The 16,714-nt window shown below is 39.8% G+C and overlaps 2 protein-coding genes across 2 annotated transcripts in view; both read right to left on the reverse strand.

The window, feature by feature from the left end:
- The window catches only part of KEL (Kell metallo-endopeptidase (Kell blood group)), a 23,300-nt gene extending 19,876 nt beyond the window's left edge, over positions 1 to 3,424 (reverse strand). The window contains exons 1-2 of the mRNA XM_014310806.1: positions 3,023 to 3,424; positions 2,707 to 2,860 (exon numbers count right to left, since the gene is read on the reverse strand). Of these exons, the coding sequence (XP_014166281.1) occupies positions 2,707 to 2,724 (18 nt within the window). The 5' untranslated portion in view covers positions 2,725 to 2,860; positions 3,023 to 3,424. The remainder of the gene's footprint in view (positions 1 to 2,706; positions 2,861 to 3,022) is intronic.
- A 9,738-nt stretch (positions 3,425 to 13,162) lies between these two features.
- The window catches only part of LOC102044539 (taste receptor type 2 member 40-like), a 4,480-nt gene continuing 928 nt past the window's right edge, over positions 13,163 to 16,714 (reverse strand). The window contains exon 2 of the mRNA XM_014310801.1: positions 13,163 to 13,345. Within this exon, the coding sequence (XP_014166276.1) occupies positions 13,163 to 13,345 (183 nt within the window). The remainder of the gene's footprint in view (positions 13,346 to 16,714) is intronic.

Genomic DNA, 16,714 nt, shown 5'->3' on the forward strand with positions numbered 1-16,714 from the left:
CTGCAATAAACTTCTTGCAGCAGGTTTTAACGTAGAAAATCTGGCCTATTCCTATCATGAAATAGTAACAATTTTTCAATTATTTGGTTTCATGTTATCAGAAGACATCTGTTTCTCTCTTTTGAGTCATAAACGGCATGACTGTGGAGATACTAACAAGAAACTGGAATTTCAAGACTGTCTGTTGAATTTCTTTTGAATTTTTGGTCAACAGTTGGCCTATTTTAGGCCTATGCATGATGTTTCTTTTGAAATGCAAAACGCATCAAATAATGGAGTTTTAAAAATACTGGCTGAGAGCAGCATGCCCAAAATAATTACACAGCACAAAACAAATGACGGGGTAGTGGAAATTGGTTATGGACTTCTACATAGAAATTGGATTATGGTCTGTGTTATGTGAACCATAAGGATAAAAATTGTTATTGAAACACTTCACCTTCCATAATAAATGCCTTTCTAATCTTGCCTCTGTAACTGGGGTGGGATTTGAGAGAAATTATGGACCTACATAAACAGAGAAAAAAGAGGAGGGCAGTCATATTTAGTCCTCCTTTATGTCTTTTTCATGACAACAGCTTAAACAAATCTAGACAGACAAATACCTGCTTTTCCAGTACTCCTAGACAGATACTGACCAGAGCAAAATCCCAGTCAGATTCTTGATCTAGAATGAATTTCACTTTTATGCCAGAATGGATTAAGTAGTTCACAGGCACTAAAATACAGACCAAAGGCAGTGATTTTTGGCCAAGGCAGAGGTGTGGATTTAACTAGATGGACCCAGAGGTGGCATACCAACACTTCCAGGGCACAGGATACAGAAACATTACATAGCTTACAGGAAGCAGCAGCACTTTATTGTGGTATGTTTTGAGACCTGGTTGCTTCACCCAGCACGCACCATATAAAGATACAAGTGAATGGTTTGAACAAGCCAGTGGAAAAGGATAAAAAACTTCAACCTCTGACAGGGTTTTTCCTTATAGGCCTCACTTATGGGTGAGAAGAATAACCAGTATTAGCATACAGATGAATGCAATTTCCACTACAGTTTCAGTTCTTTCATGTTTTTAAGCATGTGCAAATACTCAAATTTAAATATATTCACTGTAGCTAAGTGAGAACAAATGGCCGTAAAATCATTAAAAGAGTAATTCTAATAGCTGGAAATTATAAAAATTTATGAATTTAAATCAATGTACTATATGTATCATCTGACTCAAACGCTAACGTGACTTGGGATAGCATGACAAGTACTGTTATCACTAAAGCGAGAACTGTTTGATACAACTAAATCAGCCAAAGAATTTGATTTTCCTTGAGCATCTCCTTTCTGTTTGTGAGCTGTTCCTGAATTCTGAAGGAAGGTTGAAGTTACTCTGCCTAATTCTTTCTCACCTTGCATTTTCACAGTGTTTAGTGTTATTACAGAAAGATAACATCTAGCTTTCATGAAAATAAAGTAAATTTTAAAAAAGAGTTCAAAGGAAGAGAGAACTGAAGATATTTTTCATAACTGTTTACCAGATAATGTAGCAGTATTGTTTTTCAGCCAGTAGATTATTCATGAATTACTGACTTTGGCTGTTACCCAAATCTTGTTTATCACATTACTCACACGGATGGCATATTTTCAGACTAATACCCCAATATCACAAAAACCTTCATTTTCTTAAATTTATCTTTTGTCAGCAAATTATTTAAGCACATAAATTGAGCCCATTAAATGCCATTTGAGAAATATTTTAGCCTGTGTATGAAATAGAGTACCTGCTCACATGAAATATGAAACAAAAAGGTTGCTGAATTGTATTCTGGAGCGCTAAAATTTTAAAGCAAAACCATGGCCAACAACTAAAATTATGATTATGGTTTGATCTTCATCACACAGAAATTTGGGAATGGATATACAAAACAAAGGTTTCTGCAAATTCTTCAACTATAAAAATGCAGACAAGATAAATATAAATGACTGTTTGCATTACAGCCACAGTCACACTGAACAGACCTCAATGTAAGAATACATGCACATTTCAGTGTTTGTATTATTTAGTAACATAGAACAGTTATCTCTGTTGCCCTTGAATGTTTTGTACTTGTTTAGCAACCTTGAGCTAACAGTTCAGTTCAATGCAATTTGTCTGTAAATATGCAATTAAGACTTTGCTAGCTATTTATATAAGACATCAAAGCAGAAAAAGGACACCACACTACATGGGAAGCAATTAGGCTCACCATGTCATTCTCACATTCCAAAAACTATGACTTGCTTATCCACAACTATTTGTAGGGGGGAAACTGCACATTTCTGTGTAAGTACTTTCTTATAAAACCTTGCTGGAAAAATGGAGATAGAATAAAATATGTCATTATAATTTTTATTATTGTTGTTGTTGTTGTCATTATTACTACTACTAATAGTTTTACTATTACTATTATTACTTGTTGGTCAGTACTTCAAACAGTTCTCAGAACGGCCATTAGGGTGACTAACAGGAAGGGCAAGAACCCCTAAATCATCACACCATATCCCAAATCATTAATTCTGAGACCCGGACAAGACCTTTCTGGATACAAACTGTGAAAAACTCAACTACCTCGGTCCCCCAAGGCAATAAGCAATGTAGCTATGAAAGGGGAAGGAAAAGAGAGGTGTGCAATGAAGGTCCCTCAGCAGATTACAAGACAGACCCATTTCCTTACCTGTGGAACAGTGCTCATGCTTGTCACCCCAGCAGGCTTTGCTTCTGTGGCTACCACAGTTGTGAACTCTGTTTACTTGGTTGCTATCAGTCTTCTGTGCCCACACACTCTGCTGAGTTCAGAGACAATCTCTTCTTCCCAGCTTGGCTGTTTGCTGTGGGGAGGAGAAGTGAGAAGAAAAGCTCAGAGACAAACACCCTTAGAGAAAATGGGAGGGAGGGAAATGGTGTTTCTGCAACTCTCCACCCACCTTCTTAACACCTCTACTTCTCATAAAAGGAATTTTTTTTTCCCCTTCTGTGTCTCTGTGACCCACCTGCCTTTCTGTCTCTTGGAGCTCCACCGAAATCTTTTTGAACAGAAGTATGTGATTCTCTATCTCCCTCAGCCTCTTCTCAGCAATTCGCGGTTTCTTTTCTCTCCAGCAGCCTCACTATCCTGCCCACCCAACAAGCCTGTTTTGGTCTGATATTCTCCCTGCCACTAGCCTGTTTCAACCTGCTGCTGCCTTGGGGCCCGCAGGCTTCTGCCTATTGCTAGATAGTGCGGGCTAGGGATCCTAGTGCTCCTCCTCCCACGAGGAAAAGTCAGGGTGCTGACTTGCTTCTTGCTCTCGCTCTCTCATCTGCGCCCTAGTGTCCATTCAAGGCACGAACACATCTGACTTTTTCTCTTTCCCATTAAGAGGCATAGAAAAAGAAAATCATTAATTACTGATTCTATTTACAGTTGTTCATTGCTTCTTGGAAGATGGCCAGCCTATGTGTCTTTGCTTATTTAATGAGGAGTATTGGGAAGATTTGGGAGGGAGGTTTCTCTGCTTTGAGGAGTGGGAACCCAGATTACTTCTCTGAGACATTTAGAACTGAGTAGGAGAGCGATACATTGGGATTTGAGACCTTCCCAATTGGCAGCTGTGAGCTGAGAGGTAGTGGGGACCAGCTTGGTGTCAGCTTCCAAAGTGCTTGAAACAAGCAGAATACCAGGATGGGACTGTTTGCCTCCCCAGGCTGCAAGTCCCTGAGGAGAATATGATATCTTGGTTCACTAGTCTGAAGATAATTTGATATCTGCTCAGTTGTTCAGAGCTCCTATCAACCTGATTTTTTCCTATTTCTGTAGTGCTTGCATAATTTAACACTTTACTATCACAACAGATTTCTTATATGGCTGAAACCAGTTACTTACTCCCAGTTCTTTTTAGCATTCAGGTTACTGGTAGCTATATATTTCTATATTTACCAAACAGCTCTAAATACAGTAAGAAAGTCCTTGCGTACTGACAAGAAGGTCCCTACTGACCTTTGTTTCCTTGCAGCGTGTCACTTCACCTTAACATCAGAATCCATTTTGCAAATAATTCTCGCATAAATTGATTGAGATTTGACTTAATGAAAGCAACAAAACAGTCTTTTGTTGGCCACAATTGAGATGTCATAGTGAAGAGATCTTAGTGAACTATCTGGACAAATTTGTTCATGACAATATTCATGACAATATTGAGTTTATTTATCTGTCTTAACTGTATCTGAACTCTTCCACCTTCATAATTACAGCATCTAACAGCTGCCAAGTTTTATGTAATAAAGTAAATTTTACTTCTCTTTTCTCTGTGAAAAGAGTTTAAAATTTACCTGAGCAAGGAATTTATTGCCTTTTTTGATTATAAAATGGTTATGATGTTTTTGAACACAACGTAATTATAATTAGAGCAAGTAATAAAACTTTGGCTGAAGTATTCACTTTTAAAATGACACTTGAGAAGACAAAAAAAGCCTTTGGCCAATATGCTGGGAGGATATCATTGACATTAATGTGGTTTCATATACCAGTATCTATTAAACAAGTATTTTCATTTCCTCTTGATTAAATGAAATTTTACCACGTAATTTGGCAAAACATAACATTGATATTGCCACAACACATGGATTGTCCCACACACACTACCTAGAAATGCTTTGAATATGTATGGATGGATGATTTTTACCAGACTTGTAAACTAATCAGGACACATCCTTAACAGTAGATGGATCACAGCTTCATTTCAAGAGTGCATGGGATGTTTCAGGAAAGGAAACATGAGAAACCCTCTCTTTCTCAATGAAGAGCACGGCTCTTTGAATTAGTACGTGTCTCAATGGTGCTGTGATGCTGAGAAAGCTGCCTTGCAAGATCTAGTGTGGTGGTGATATTTCTTCTCTGAAGGCATTACATATCATAGTAACATCATACATTGGATCTAATAGACATTATTGTTGGATTCTCAATAGTGTTCTGTCCTGAGTAATATTCTGCTGTAGTGGACATTGGGTTTTGAGTTTGTTCAGTAATTCAGTAGCAAAGTTGAGCTGTTATGGAGAGAATTAAGTTGTTAAAATTTGTGTATCTCATTGGAAAAATGTGGATTTATTGCATGTAGATGCTACCTCTGTGACTATGGTCTGAGATATCCAGGTATAAGATATATTTTATCGGAAATTATATGATCCACATTTCAGAAAAATCTGTTTGGCTGTTGCAAAGCAATTCACACACTGTAGTTATGTACGTTTTTAAGGAGGGTTTCTTGCATCTGTCAGGGTAAAGATAGAGCATATTTGCATCTGGTAGCAATAAGGCAGTGAAGCATGTCTTACATTTTCCACATCACCAACTGGATATGGAAATTTCTTTCAGATTGTGTGCCACAGTACAGTAGCACTTTCTGTCTGAAAGTGACAGTCTGTATATATATTTAAGGCTTGAAAAAGCACTGCCTTGGAGAGGATTGCATGATGGCATTGTAAATACTCTGATGAGGTTTTGAATATATAACCTGTAGAGCTTTGGGCATCTTGAGAGCTGAATGCGTGACATATTCACGTACACATTAAAATTGTGCTGTTGGTTTTCCTGCTAGCATGTAGGTTTCTTTGAAGACATTTTTATTACCTACAGTAAGCAAAGACAGAAAGTTTCCCTGTAAAATTTTTCTAATTACAGAAGCAGGAAGAGGGGCTTGGGGGAGGGAGGGAGAGCAGGGTGGGAGAAGACGTCACAAGTAATCCTTATCAACTCATTCCCTTCTTATCTTTAAGGCACATATGACAGCTCTGCTCCCTTGAGTCCACAAATTAGTAAGAGAACCTCTGGCTTTTTTCTCTGTGACAGATACTTTCTCTCCTCTATACAGTGCATTCGCTTCTTCCAATGCTAACTGATCAGCACATTGAAAAAAATATAGTGTTCAGCATTCCTTCCAGCTGTTACACATAAAAATGCTTAACAGCAATTATCTTTTAGATACCTCTTAGCATTAAATAAACATATGATTCAAAGAAATATGGACATATCAAGTGTGTTGGTCTGCATTTGACAGATGTTGTTGCAAGTATTTCTTATGATAAATTTAAATGGTTAGTATTTCAAATGGTTTGGAATCAAAAGCAGTTTTCAGCAAATTATTTTTCTAATACCTGTCCTGAAGTGAAATTGAATTGGGACTTTGATCTTCTACATCATGTGAATAGTAAATTCCACTGCAACAGTTTAGTATACTGAAGTTCTGCTTCATGGATTGATATTCCATCTTCAACCTTCCAAAATATATATGTATCACAGACTGCATGAAAGATTGCTCTTTTAAAAAGAGCATTAGAAAAACATGGTGAGGCAATGTTAATGACACTGGCCATCTTGAAAAGTCTTGTGAAAAGGCTACCACTTACAAAGAGACTGCTCTTAGGTTTAAAAAAAATACTTGTTTAACTCAATCTCTTCTACTTCAAATGATCCCTGGTGATACTACTACTGAGCAGTGTGACTTGAGGATTAAAACAACGTGGAAGAAAATCTCCTTATATGAAAGACTCTCTGCTAAAGGTTAGTAATAATTTTGGCAACCATCAAAAGCACAAGTTTGGTCTGAGGGCATCAGAACACTGTAGCACTTGTTCCTTCACTAAAGAAGTTCAGAAAACTAAAGGCAAGATAGCCTGAGAGCCATAATATTCCACTGTAGATTGGAGGACTGATGACAGGATAAATTCACTTTAAACAACCCATGATTGGAGCTGTCAGTCAGGGATTTAGCAGAGTGTTCTAACTGCCCTGCAGGTGACAGAGATCCCTTCTGGGACAAAAGTGCTCTCAGACACTCTCAAATCACATATGCAGATGGCAACTTTTCACCCTTTTATCCACCAAAAACTTTCTCATCTAGCATCAGTCCATCAGTACACAAACTCAGAGAATGCCTTGGTTAGAAGGCACCTTTTAAAAATCATCCAGTTCAACCAACCCACCACGGTCAGGCTGCTTAATCTCTATCCAGGCCTTGAATACTTCTAGCGAGGGGACATCCCCCACTTCCCTGGGCAGCCTGTCCTTCCAACTTTCTGGGATATCTTTATTCAGGGAAAAAAGGACAGAAAAGTCATTGTTACTTATAACCACAGCCACCAGTTAATAAACTTCAGGTTCAGAGGAGGAAGGACGAAGGGGAGCGACCAAAGTTTGTAACCACAGATTAGCTCAATGTGTGGCAATTCATTTACCTGGATAAATTTGTTAAACACAATGAGGAAAAAAAGAGGAATAGCCTGACCTCTGTGACTCCTTCAAATTGAAGATCCATCAGTCCACCCATAAGAACACTATACTCAAACCTGGGATGCAGGTGGATAGAATGGATACAAGATATGTGAACTGGAAGGTAGACAGGAAGGGTATCCTTGATGACAGGAAAGAAAAGGAGTTGGTTTCAGGTACTAGGAAAGGAAAGTCTGAGAATGAAGGGTAAGACGGTAGAGAAGATTAGGCAAGAAAGACAGGAGAAGCAGTGAAAATAAGAATGGCAAAAACCACTAAAATTGAAACTAAAAAACACCTTGTTTTTCCCTGTCCTACATGAATGTACATGAGTTTCCCTGGTCATAACCCTATCGTACATGAATGCCTTCTATTATTTTCTGTGTTGCTTTAATATCTCATTTGTTGCTTCATTGGGCACAACCTCTAAGAATAAATAGCATAATTAGAATCTCACCTCAGGCTATTGTTAAAGATTTTGTAGGTTTTTGTAGTTACTGTACTAGTGAGAACTTGATTTTGGTTTTTTTTCTCTGCAACAGGGTAAAGACTGATATTAAAAAAATATTTTTGCAGTTGTGTATCTCTTTATGCATTCAGACATTCCCTGTGAAACCGTTCCCAAACAACCATGAGGCATAGTTTTCCATTCAGAAAAGCAAATCCTAGCCTCTGAAGCATTTATTTAACATCAAGGAGAGAAAAAAAGAATAAAAGCCTAATCCCTGAATAAGCAGCCACGTGGCCTTGTACTGAGGAGGCATGCTAAGGCAAATGAAATATCTGAGTCCAGCAGACTGCCAGGGGACTTCTCTTACAATTGAGTGTGTATCAACTCTGTTCTCGCTTCTTCACAGTGCACCACCTTCCAAAACACATCCTAGAAAACCATTTTCCATAGCTCTTTAAAGTGCTTGCTATCTGCTCTGTTTTTCACAATTGCTTACAGGCTGATTTAAAGGGATATTTCCTGTAAAACTCCGTTCTGATTCTGAAAAATGACCATAACAAAAATATCCTTTCATATGCAACATGATCAAAAGCTGTGAATTTCATAGCATAAAAGCTATGTCCTGTGCTTTACTGTATTAGCCCTACAGATGTATTTCAGATGAAAGACAACCTTGTGTGAGATGTGGAGTTGTACCTACTTATGGAAAACAGGTTAATTGCTATGCTTGGTGACAACAAAATTGAACAAAGCCTTATAACCTAAATTATGTGTGCCAATGTGTGAGGTGAAAACAGCCTTGAATTTCAGAGATTATGGGTTTATCAAGCAGAATTATTTATATTTCACATGTAGATAATGTTCTTTGGCTGCAAAATCACTTGAATCATGGATGTTACAATGCAATAGCCACTTGACCACAACTCAGATTTATGTCTCCAAATGTGTATTTTAATTGTAATGCTGCAACAAGAAACTATATGGAAGCACAGCATTTACAGCTAAATTTAAAACTATATGAACTTCATGGTCATTTACAATACTTTAGAAGGTATCAGCAAGATAGTTTTTAAATTTTTTTTTGCTAGAAGTACATCCATCATATCTACCATTAGTTACATCTGTGGACCAGACAGTGAAGTGTCATCGGTCACAAAAATTCTCTTTGGTTCAGCCCCTAAATCTGCTGTCCTCATTTGTGGTTTAGATCCAATTTAAATACTAAAGCTCTTCATATACTTTGCAATATCACAAAGTAATGCTTGTGAAATAAAAAAAGAAAAACAAAAACAAAAAAAAAAAAAAACCAAAAAAAACCCAAACTGAAATTACCTCATCTCTTCTGAGCAGAACATAAAATTTCTTTCTTCTGTATTTCCACGACAGTTTCATTTTATGTCTCCTCTTCTTAGCCTTTTCATCTTCCTCAGTATCTCCAGTTATTGTAGTGTGCTTCAGAAGTTAAGGCTTAAACTTAGAATTCTGTAGATTTCAAGTTCCATTTTGTATCTTTGATTCTGTTGTAATATGTGGTTTTTAGTCATCAGGTAACTTGCCATTGCATCTGTAAAGTGGAGTTGTTTGCATTTGGCCAGCAACATGGCATATTTTGAATTGAACTAAATAATTTCCTGTGTCACTATGAGGTATTATTAAGTACCAAACACTTTAGTTCACCGAAAAGTCAAATTAGATGGGAGAGATTTTCTCCCAGAATGATGAAATGGAAAGAAATGTATTTTTAGTAGATTTCTATATAGTTAGATGAATAAGCTTTGCTTTCATTCACTTCTCTTACCCAAGGCAGGATCAGCTTCCCCTGTGACTCTCCAGAATCTTCTTGTTCAAACTCTTTTAAAAAGTTTACAATGAAAATATACATGTTTTATTTTTCCTCTAAGTTTTAAGACTAATTGTAAAAAGGATCTGGGTTTGTAATTATGAAACCAGCCACTCCTTGCCCTCTTCACAATGCACTTTAAGAGTTTATTGCTGTATCTTCTGAGTTATTTTTTCATGTTTGTTAGCCCTTTTGCAGATTTCTTCTTTCTAAACTAAAAAAGGCTGTTGTTTCCAATTCTTATAGTTCTGAAATACAACTTTATTAGAGCCACATACAGGAGTACAATGCCTTAATTTTTGGTTGCATCTCCCAGTATGGCATCTATTTTTATTACTGCTTTCTTCACAAATTTATATATGCATGTGTTTATTTTATTCATCTCTGTAGTCATTTGTCCCTTTTATCAGACTGCATCTCCAGCTTGCCAAAATGATTTTGAATTCTGAATCTGTCTTCCAGAATTTTGTGGTCAGCTTAAGCCTGGTGTTGTGTATAAATTCAGTAGTGTCCAGTCACCAGAAAAATAAAATTCCCCCCAAATACTGGATGCAATATTCCAGATACCACCTTAAAAAAGTGTTAAGGAAGAGAATCACTTTCCTTAATCTACTGGGTGTGCTCCTGGTAAACCAGATTCAAGTGCTGTACACTGAATACTTATTCTCTATACTTTACTGAACTATTTTATGTACTTAGCTACCCATCTACTGTCGTAGTTAATTCTGATTTCTTTGTCAGGCCCTTGGAATCTACTTGTGTTGAATACTGCTGATATAATTAATTTTACCACCAGATGATAAAAAGGTGGGACTGGGATGGACTCATTGATAAAGTTCCCAGGTACTGCTATGGTGAGTTTGGTTAGGGGCTCTACACTTCTACTGGAGTTTTGGCTGCTGAGTTTCAGAGCCAACTTCCACAGCACAGCTGACTTTAAAACAGATTGCTGGAAGATGCCTCGGGAGGGCTCAGCCCCCTCTCATTTCGGGAGCTGCTTCTGAGCTGGGTGCTCACCCTTGCTCTCTCACTGAGCTGTGCTGCAGCTTTGCCTGAGCCTTTCCACCTGCCTAGCTGACCTGGATACTGATCCTGGTCTACAAACTGGAATTACTGGCTTGATCTTGGACATATTGTATCACTATGGACACATCTGGTATGACTGGACTCTTGGCTGACCCATCACAGAGCTTCTCTGCTATCCTTGCCTATAGGAGATGGGACTGCATGCTTGACAGCCCTGTCCTTGCCTGCCTTGTGGTGATGCTGCCTCTTTGGATCTCGTTTCTTTGTGGAACAGCTCCTCCTGCTGCTCCTTGACATGACCATTATAATCTATGCTTCAACCATAATTCTCCCTTGTGGGCTTACATGGTGTTGAGCAGCTTTTGAAATAGTTGACTACTAGGCTTCTATAGTAGCCTTTCTATAAACTGTGTATGGGGATATATATGTACTTTTTTAGTTGACTCCATGAGGATGGGGTGTTCAGGTCCAGCCAGTGCCCACCTGATGTTGATTTTGACTCCCGGGTAGACATTCTGGAAGATGGCCTGAGAGACCTTTGTCTCCATCTGCACCATGGACTCAGACTGAGTGCCTGACAATCAGTATCGAGGGAGTAAGGCTGCAAAATGCGACCAGAATGTGATATGGTGACAGTGACAGGCATGAGATCACAGGCACAGAACCTTAAACTGACCCTTTTCAGGTCAAAATGTGTCACTTCATGCTGTTCCACTGAAGTGCACAGCACAATACGACCCCAGGAGCTGGATGGTCATTTTTCACAGGGTGAAGGAATTATCTACCCATCAGCAGCTTCCTTTGACCCTTCCTGGAGAAAAAGATTGCTCCAGTACTTTCTAGATAATTCCTGAGCATGAGCATAATTGAGAATACAGCAGCAGAATCAAATCCAGCACCTGGAAGGGTGGCAGTGTCACTCAGATTGTCAGACCATTGCCAGATAGGGTAGGCTTGGCTCGGCTTGGCTTGGCTTTTGAGGTCTGCAGTGAGTAGAGGCACATGAGTCACACTGGCTCTCTTAGCCATGGAAACAAAGGTCATTCCCTGGTGTGGGTTACCAGGATAATATAAAGTTGCATGAAACAACTGCAAGTTCTGTAGTTTGGTGCATATGACATGACTTGCAATTTAGTAATAACTCTAAATTTAGAATTATTTCTGCAAGCAGTTTGCTGACTGCAAACTGTATCCAAGTCTCTAATTGTACAACATTAGGAGGGTACTGTAGTATGTAATTAACTACAAACAGACATTGTCCCAATGTTACATAATTTCATTAAATGTCTAACCTATCCTATTGAAACATCTCCAGCAGAGACTGTATTTATGCTATTTGTTTATATCTATACTTGCTATTTTACTTAATTAGATTCTGTCATGTATGGGCTGTATTGCTACAAGTGGATGAATCAGTTATCCTGATGACATGTGGATGCTACAGCTCTGTTTTCTTGAAGTCAAGCTAGGGAGTGAGGCTGAGCAAATACTCCTTGGGCAGGGATCCCCCTGTGGTGGGAAGGTTGGAACTAGATGATCTGTAAGGTCCCTTCCAATCCAAACCATTCTATGATGGTATCATCCTGTGGTCTATGGAAACACACACAAGCACATACAGTCAGACTATTCAAGCACACAGCTGGTCATGCAGATCACATGGCCAGGAAGTACTTGAAAATTTTACTTTGAGAATACTTTGAAAATTTAGCTAATGTCGCTATGAAGCCATCAGAATTAGCAAGATATTTAAAATCTAAGCATCCAGAGCACAAAGACAAACCCCTACAATTTTTTCAGCCATGTTTCAAGCCACGTGACATTCAATTCAGTACTTTACAAAATTTCACCAAACTTAATGACAAATGTGTAGAGAAGCCTCCTTTGAAGTTTCTTGCTTCACAGCAAAAGAAAAAATGTCACATAGGACCAGATAAACACTTATTCTTCCTGCCATAAAAAGTAGAAATGGCTGGGATAATACACAGAAAGCAATAGAGAAAATACACAGAAAGCAATAGAGCAGCAAACTAAAATGGATTCTGTTGTCAGCAAACACTGTTAGAAGACACATAGAAAATACTGCTGAGGGCTTGAAGAGACAAGTATCAGCACAAATTACATAGCAGAAGAGGATTCCTGAGTGGATGAAAGTACAAATGTTTCTAAAATGCCTCAGATTAAGGTATTTGACAAATTCTGTTTCAGTAGTGAAATAAATGAAGAGCTACCTGTGAGTGAAGAAGGAAGGGGACAAGATGCTCCAGGCACCAGAGCAGACACTGCCATGCTTTCCCTGGAGAGGACCATGCTGATGTAGACTGGGACCCTGCAGGCCCTAGCAGAGTCACACGGCAGAAGATATCCACACTGCAGCCTGAGCAGAGCCCCCCTGGCAGCAGGTGGTTGTGACCTGAAGGAAGCTGCATCCTGTGGAGATCCCACCATGGAGAAGGCTCGTGGCAGGAGCTGCAGCCTGTGGGGATCCCATGCTGAAGCCCTTTGTCCCTGGAAGATTGCACCTTGTGGAGAGGATCCCCCTGCAGTCCTCATTCCCTGTTCCCCAGCCCTGCTCAGGTGGGAGAAGATGGAAGAGTGAAGAGGCAGGGATAGGGGGAAACGGTTTCTTTCTTTCTTTCTTTCTTTCTTTCGTTCTTTTGTTCTTTCGTTCTTTCGTTCTTTCTTTCGTTCTTTCTTTCGTTCTTTCTTTCGTTCTTTCGTTCTTTCGTTCTTTCTTTCTGTCTCACTCCCCTAGTCTGTTATTGATTGGGAATCTCTTATTGATTGGAAATAAATTCGGTTATTTTGCCCATGTTGAAGGGATCCCCAGAAGGCAAGGCAAAGACAGTGAGGGCACTGTCAGGCCTGCAGTCCACCTATGATGCGGGCAAGGACAGTAGATAAGCTCTGTGAGAACAATTAGGGACAGCCACAAGTCCAGAGATTGCCAGCCATATCCGGAGTGATGAGACATGGCCAGGATCAAGCCAGTAATTCCAATCTGCAGGCCAGGATCAGTATCCAAGTGAGCTAAGCAGGTGGAAGGCCCAGGCAAAGCTGCAGCAGAGCTCAAGGAGAGACCATTGACCATCAAGCTTAGAAGCAGCTCCTGAATGTAGAGGGCTCCAAGCCCCACTGAGGCTTCACTCAGCAATTTGCTAAAGGCCAGTCCGGTGGACTGTGGAAGCTGGCTCTGAAACAAGGCAACCAAACCCCCAAAAGCAAGGCCTTCCTTTCACCAGAACGTGCATTCATAGCTTTTTGTCTTTCCCTGTCCCCACATACACAGAAAAGCAGTACAGCCTGGCACACAGGTTTTGGTATTTTTAAAATCCTGCTGTGATGGGCACTGAAAATTGACTCCATTGCATGTTGTCCTGAATGTCAAGAAAATTCCAGGCATGCTTATAGGAATGCAAATCAGAGAAGGATTCTGTAGTGATCTCTCATGTAGATATTTGCATTTCTTGCCTTGAGCTAAGGATTCTAATCAGATTACTGGGTTTTTTTTAATTGGAAAAGACTGCGCTTTCGGAAAAAAAGTGGGGATGGCTTTTTTCTTTCTCCCTCTGAATTACTCACTGTTGATTTTTTTCATCATTAAATTCTGGAAATCTGGGAAGGTGTTTTTAATAGGAAATGGTTTTGTTGGCCTCATTGTTTTATGTTGCATGTGAGCATCTTAGAAATTCTTGTGAGGTTTACCTGGATCTTCAATGCAAAGAGCTACAGGACAAAATGATTTGCATGATGTCTTCTGGCAATGTTAGAGCAAGATGAGCTTTGAATTTGGTTTGTTTCACGATTTGATTCACTGTACCAGATGTGAATCAAGCTGCCATTGCAATTATGTGACATTGGTGGATGTGGAAACAGTTCATATGTTTTGGAAGGGTCTGATTCCATGACTTCCAAAGCTTCTTCAGGTTGCAAACTGGCAGGTTTAATGTGGGGGCAACCAATCTGCTTTTAGATTACAAACAGAAGAGAAAAAAGAGAAAAATACCTGCTCTCAGACATATTCATGTCTTCAGAGCATCGTAAGCTCAAGAAATGTCACATTCCTAATAATACAGGAGTTGCTACTTTCCTTCCCAGAACAAATCCTTGTCAAACTTATAATTTATGCAATCGAACACAGAGATTTAGTCGTTGGTGCATATAATGCATGTTGAAGATATTTTTATTCATATGGCCAGAGTTGGTTAGCTGGTCACTTATAGACAGCAAGGTCTCCCAGAAGACTGAACCTATGAGGTGCTTTCCAATATTTCTGTCGGCTTTCCGTCTTAGATCTCTGGATTCATCTGAACGAATTGGAAACTATTTGGTTTTATTTTAGGGAAAGGAATCTTTGGAGGGAAGGTGTACTTAAAGAGAAAGGAAAACAGCACAAGAACTGCTTTTGAATCTCATGTGCATCAGGAATGTGGAATAAGGGAACATAAAACCAAACTGTGTGAGAGCAGCCGTTCAGGATGTCCCTGCAAAGCAGCCGTGTGCCTCAGAGCTCAGGCAGGAGCAGGACAGCACACACGGATTGTGGGTTGAGCACGGCCCATGTGTTTGCCTGTTGGTGTGGTCAGAGAGCTCAGAGGTTTGTTCCTGAAGGCTGGTGAGGGGAGAGCAGGGAAGGGCAGAGGCTGGACCAACCCTCCCAACACGGGTGTCTCATGGTGCTGGGCTGGGAACCAGCATGGTGACAATGCATGGTGCTGACAGTGGCATGTCAGGGTGCCATTGCCATGGGCTCAGCTTCTACCATCCCTGTTAAATGGCATAACAAATGTTCATGGAAGCCAGTGCTGTCACCTGTGGCACAGTTTATGTCATGAGGGAAAGGAAGACTCCATCTCAAGTTATTCTTTGACTTTGTATTTATTAATTTGTAAAATAAAGCAATTCAGGCACAGACCTCAGATCAAGTACAGGTACATTGCTTCAAACAGATTGACAACATCAAAATCATACACATTGAAACAGGATGGGCTTAGTGAACACAAGGCCCAAGTCATGTATGTTTCTGTGTCAGTTACTTTTTATGTAAGATCCCCCTGCAGCTGGAAAAGGGTCATGAAGCTCCAGCCCTAAAGTACCAAGAATGTAGTGAGACTTTTCCTATTAGCTGTGATGACAGGACTTTGGCAAGTCCTCCAGTGCATCATTTCACTGGGAACACAGACATGGGTCACTACTTCAGCAAGAGCAAGGAAGCTCAAAAGGCTACGTCATTTTATACTGAACCTTACCAGAATTTTAAAGACACTTTTAGAGTAAACAACTTTTTTTCCTAACAATTCAGCAGTAGTCAAATGTTATGAGTAAGATATTCCCATCTTATTGGGAATTCTTCACTATCATCTTTAGGAGCTTGTATTAACCAGAAACAGCATTCCAGCATCATATTCCCAAATTAAATATAAACATGCTTGTGATCAAGCAGGTCTGATCTGTTTGTATAATGAATTAGTAACTTTAAGCATTTCAAGAGGGTCTGGTCTGAATCTTGGCCTTGTTTTTCTGCTGTCTTAGAGAAACTGTGATTTTCAAGGAAAGAAGAGTAAATCGGAGAATATTTCCACTTTCTCCATAATTCCAGATTAGTGACCTAATCTACCCATTTCAGTTTCTATTACTTTATAACTTGTATAATTTAAAATAATGCAGTAATCCGTGGCTCTCTGGGCTTTATATAAATCCGACCCGGCTAGTTTGAACCCTTAGCCCACATGGACTCGCATAGATGAAAGACAAAAGACGAGAAGCGCGCTTCCCCACGTGGAGTGAATATCCTGTTTATTGGCTTGGGATGCCACCCTACAGACCCCAGCGACCACCGAGTCAGGAAAGAGGGCGTGGCTCCCTTGCAGGGCAGTTTTATACCCAAGGGAAGGGGGGCGGGGAAAGAGGACCGTAGCCAATGGGATGCCATTGGGGAGGGGTGAGGAGAGGGGCCACCCATGGAACGGACCACCAGAGTATCCAGAAAGGGGGGGAAGTGTGTGAGGGAGCGACCATGTGAAAGGGAGGGGGAATACACCATCCACATGACCTGACATACCCAGTAACAATTTTCCCATCACCTAATGCAAAGGCAGCCACTAAATAAACTATTTAGTGCAATA

The sequence above is a fragment of the Geospiza fortis genome, unplaced genomic scaffold, assembly GCF_000277835.1.
Source record: "Geospiza fortis unplaced genomic scaffold, GeoFor_1.0 scaffold1047, whole genome shotgun sequence".
Lineage (NCBI taxonomy): Eukaryota > Metazoa > Chordata > Aves > Passeriformes > Thraupidae > Geospiza > Geospiza fortis.